The sequence below is a fragment of the Anopheles darlingi genome, chromosome 2 (genome assembly GCF_943734745.1).
Source record: "Anopheles darlingi chromosome 2, idAnoDarlMG_H_01, whole genome shotgun sequence".
NCBI lineage: Eukaryota > Metazoa > Arthropoda > Insecta > Diptera > Culicidae > Anopheles > Anopheles darlingi.
This window is the reverse complement of record NC_064874.1, coordinates 2,402,501-2,407,500: the sequence shown is the minus strand read 5'-3', so window position 1 is coordinate 2,407,500 and position 5,000 is coordinate 2,402,501. Positions and strand designations below refer to the sequence as shown.

Sequence of the window (5,000 nt, the reverse complement as noted above, 5' to 3'; positions counted from 1 at the left end):
CTGATGTAGCTGGATTGTTCTCGCTCAACGTACGATGTGTTCATTAGTGCTATGGCAGCAATCTTCCAGCTTCATTTCATCCACCAGAATATGAATGTATTTTCGAAATACTGTACGAAAGCTCCACGGCACCACTGTTGTGTACTGCTCATTGAACCGGAAATGAACCTTTCTGTCGGTGTGTTTCTTTTCTCGTGGCCCCATTTAATTGTGGTTCTGAAACATAAACTTGCAACCAGAAACAGTGCATGCACGGTAGGCAAACATCAGGAAACATTTGGAAAAAGGGTAGCAAAGGTAGCAGGATGCGGGGTCTTGTCACCTCATTGCTGTGGTGTTGGTTTTCCGCTAGAGTTGAACTTTCCTGTTCGGTAACGCTAAAGGAAACTTTGCCCGGATCTTTCTGTCGTTTGCTTCAATTCCGTATGAGGGCATGATGTAGTGCACCTTTCTGGTGCTTTTTCCTGCCACGCAGGATACGTGCAGTATGACCTAGGGTGGCATACTTTCCACGTTCGCTCAGCATGCGCACACTCTTTGTTGTTCGGCATGCCTCCACGTTGGCGCACAAATTATATCCGCCATTTTCCAGAAACGTCTGGCCACGTGGGAAATAAGTGAGTCTGCTAGGCAGATCATGCAATAAAAACCCGGAATCCATGAGAAGAAATGCCGGCTACTGCTGCTGTGGCTTGGTGACAAAAGGGAACTAAGCGGATTTTATGAAACATGGAAAGGCAAGAATGGGCGAAAACCGCGAAAAGCAGTGAAATACGGGCGCGGAACGTGGAACGAAATGGCAGCATGAGAAAACAATTTCCATGTTTAAAAAGGCGCATCACACATTTTTGCACCCTGGCACATAGCACAATAGACGCTGTTTCCCTATTTCAAGCAACGAAAGACCAGATCATAAAGCTATAGCCTAGCATCGTAGGTTATCCGAAACAGCATCTGGACTGGCAGCGGGCGTACCAGAAACAATTAGGGGAACAATTTTTATGTAGCAAATGAAAGAGTTCGCATATTGGCAGCAAAGTGCACCGAGAGCGAGAGGCGAAATACAGGACAAGCAGAACGATGATACTATGCCCCCCCCCCCCCTCCCCCCAAACCAGCAGCATTTAGGCTTCAGGTCCTGAAGTCGCACCAGAAGAATACATGAATTAATTATCATAATCAGGTCTGTTAAAAGGCTGGTATTATTTGCCCTCTGCGACACAAGTCAGTGGCCACTATGGTGGCCGTTTGGGAGTTTGGGTTTTTGTTTTGTTTTCCAAGCGTACACGGTTTGGTTTTCCCAGAAATTTTGCACCAGTAGGTGGGCGAGCGAAAACCATAAGGATCACTTTTCCGCCGTTCAACACCATTGTACGGTGCTTCGCCTCCGCAGGAAGCCGTTGAATTATGATTCCTTGGTAATGTTTCTTCTGTACGATTTCTTGAAAGAATATTAGACCCCAAGACCACGCCTTGCCGGTGAATGAATGTGTGGAAAGAGCGACGAAAACATCGAATCTAAATCATATATTTTAAAGGATCTATCGCTACGTAAGACAAAATGAAGATTATTAGAGAAAATGAAATAATTGGATCGAACGCTTAAATTGGCGACAATGGTTAGCAAACTACGAAAATCTAGACTACTTGCACCCCGTCAAAGCAGGCGTCTTGCAACAAAAGTATAAGCTTATGACAAACAAGCAGATAGAAAAGGCAGCAAAGTTTAACATATTTTATCATAGATACCTTCATAATTATCCCGATTATCGTCAACATTTATGCTGCCCATGGTCAATTCTAAGCGGAAGAGAATGGAAAAAGGGGCTCTCAGAAAACGGTGAGGAGTGAAGAAAAATGTTATTATAACTGTGGTCTTGGCTTTCGGCAGCATCGAGCCACCGAAGTGACTAGTAATAAGGCTTTTCGGGAATGGAGCACACTTTAAAGATAGTGTAGTGTTGTGGTGTTGGCTAGTAGGATGTTTACGTGGGACGAATTTATTCAACAAATTGCACCGAAAGAAGAAAAAAAAGATAACAAATCAACAATTTGTTTTGCCCACGGCAGAGGGATGCTAGCGGATCCAAACACACAAACAAGCTGCATAAATAGTTGAGCAGTTTTTCGTGAGCAGAAGCAAAACGGGGGGGCCTCGTGGAACCAAGGTCAACGGTGCATGTGAACGAAGCGATGATAAGTCTACTCGCCTGCCATCTCGCTCCGTGGCCCGCGGGAAATTCCCGGTCAAACGTCTCCGGGCAGTTTCTCGTTCCAAAAGTTTGCCACTCTCCCGGGGCCCCTTTTTGGAAAAGTGAAACGGTTAGCAAGTTTGCGTTGTGTTCCCCAGGTTTCCCAAACACTATCCGCATCTTAAAATGTTTTGCTTCGTGTTTTGACAAACATTGATTTCTGTGGACAGATCCCGAGGTTACCGTTGCCGCTCCATCCATTCGAAAGTTGTTCATTGACAGTTTCGCTGGGTGTGAGAATTGTAACTTTAAGTGGTGTCGTTCTGAAGGAAAAGACAGAACCGAAAGTTTGTGGTTGGTTCTGAGCACGTTACTACAATCAATCATCGTTTAAAAAGTCACTAGACTTATGGAGCGAGTAGAAGATGACTTCAATGCTTTTCCCCAGAACCACCACAGCGACCCTTTAACTGGCAGACAGAAAAATTGGAATCCTACCGGTGGGGAAAGTTATTATGGTTAAAAAATTTGCCATGTCGTTAGCAGCTGAGAGGCACCATTAATCATACGCCTGACAACGTATCATGAAATGCCGAGAAATCATATCACAAGTCGTCATCTGCTGGCAGGTATGCGTGACTTCCTTTCACTGGGAAATTCAACATCAACCATATTGCAGGTACCGGAATCGGAACGACCGAAAGAATGAGGCAAAAAAAATGCAGAAATACTCCTTTCTTATGTGGAAAACACAGACCAATGCTAGAAACGATTCCAGGTTGTTTTTAGATTTGAAATGATCCTTTTTCTAGCGCAGTTACCACATCTATTTTAGTATCATGCTCACCTGTACTTAGCATCAGCAGTAAAATGAATGTTGAAACTGGCGCCATGTTTCTGTTTGTTCTGGCACAACTCATCCCGAAGTGATCACTTGCCGCTGCTGGATGACTTTGTCTGATGCACGTCCGCTTGTTGCGCCTTCCGTTGCACAACCGTAGCTGCACACTTCATTCCCCGGTTCCCGGCAAGGGTGAGATCTTCAAACACTCACTAATAGCCTCGGTGAAAGTGCAACGCATACCGGACACACTGGAAAGGTTTACTTTGTTTCTTCCTTGCCTCCTAGAGAAGACTTATCATTTTGTACTCGCTGCCATAAGCCCTCGGCACGAGGATTCACTTTTCACATGATAACAAATTTCACACTTTTCACGGTACAGACACTGTTCAGTACACTTCCAGCAGCAATCCCGGAACGTATAGCGTTCCATCAGCATGTTTTCCCGTTTCCGTCGGATGAGTTCTCAGTAAAGTCTACTGAGAGGATCCCGGAGGCAGCTGCCGTTTTGAAGAGATCAATCGGTTTTCCCTACATCGCGCACTCAAACTCACACACACACACACATCAACTTATGCTTATGGTGACGGCATTAACTGTTGCCTTGGGAAAACACTGTAGCATCCTGAAGATGTTGTTTTTTCAAGAACGACATTGTTTATGACACTACAACGATAGACGAATCATCACTGCACACATCCAAACACACAACCACAAACACGCACACCGAATTCACTGTTCATTTTGATAACAATTTTGGCGCCAACGGTGTATCCTATGGGAGGGCAACAAGCAAAATCTCGGTTAACTTATTTTAAGAACTGAAAAGACAGCGGAAGCGCGAAGAGAGGGCGGTCTCTCCAGGTTGAAGGTGATTCTTCTTGACAGGTTCACTCAACACCAGCGCTGGGAGTGTGAAACTGTCGGCAAGTGTTGGATTCCTAGACGTACCCAAACGGATCCATAATGCGTACATGTTTTTTTATCCGAAGTCATTGGTGTTCCGAATCCAAACAGAAGCAACACACTCAATCTTATCTTGCGTTACCTAGGCGACACATTCAGTTTTTTTTTACGATGCTACATGGCTTGACTTTGCTTTGGTCACCGTCTAATCTGCTTGTTGCCAAATGGCATAATTTATCTTCCGGTCGTTTTTCTTTTTTTGGTGAAACCGTCAGGATGTTCTGCAGGAGCGTTTTCCTTTCCGGATTTATCCCAAGCTCGGTTCTTCGTTTTTCACTTTCAACACAAACGAGAGTTGGGATACAGTTTTCTACTGGAATAAACCACACGGTTCACAAGCGTTCCGTTCTGTTCACTGTCGCTGTATGTTTCAAGCGCTCCACTGGGGCATGGTTGGCGCCACTGTGTCCGATTTTTTCGATCCAACTTCCGTCGATAATGTGGTTACTGATGCGCGCATGTTTGCGCCCTAATTAATGGCAAATGTTTAAACTGACCGCCTACTTTTATTCGCATTAAAACGGACCTCTATCAGCCTCTAGAGTTTTCTATCAGCTTTATTCTTCCAAGAAAGAATATGGACGATTGTTATGAAATCAACGAGACTAGAGATTGCGTGGTCGATGTTATGTTGGCACTTTGCCCCAGGTTCGATAGCGATAGCGATTGTGTGTCCCGGATCACAAGCCAATCGCTCTTGAGACAACAGTCCTTTCCTCCCCTTAAAGTGGCCTTTTGAACCACACAAAACAACGCATTTAGAACTTGAATTGAAGACGAGGACTTGGTCGGTTCATATAGAGCACATTACTTCATTTCTTTGTGTTCCTCACAAGGGTATTGTGAAGATTGGCTTCTGAAGTGTGCTTCTACATGCTGCAGAGGAAACAACCGTGAACGAAAGTACTAGGTGGCAAATACTCTCCCGAAACATAAACCTAGAACAAAACATCGTGTCCAGTAACGATGGGTGGGAATGGGTTCCGTAGACATTGGCTTAG

At 44.7% G+C, this 5,000-nt stretch overlaps 1 protein-coding gene across 2 annotated transcripts in view; it reads right to left on the bottom strand.

Annotated features, from left to right (window-relative positions):
• LOC125959782 (zwei Ig domain protein zig-8) overlaps positions 1–4,739 on the bottom strand; it is a 43,321-nt gene extending 38,582 nt beyond the window's left edge. For both annotated transcript variants that reach the window (XM_049692718.1, XM_049692719.1), the window contains exon 1: positions 3,040–4,739. In XM_049692718.1, coding sequence (XP_049548675.1) covers positions 3,040–3,112 — 73 coding nt within the window. In that variant the 5' untranslated portion in view covers positions 3,113–4,739. The remainder of the gene's footprint in view (positions 1–3,039) is intronic.
• Between the last annotated feature and the right edge of the window lie 261 nt (positions 4,740–5,000).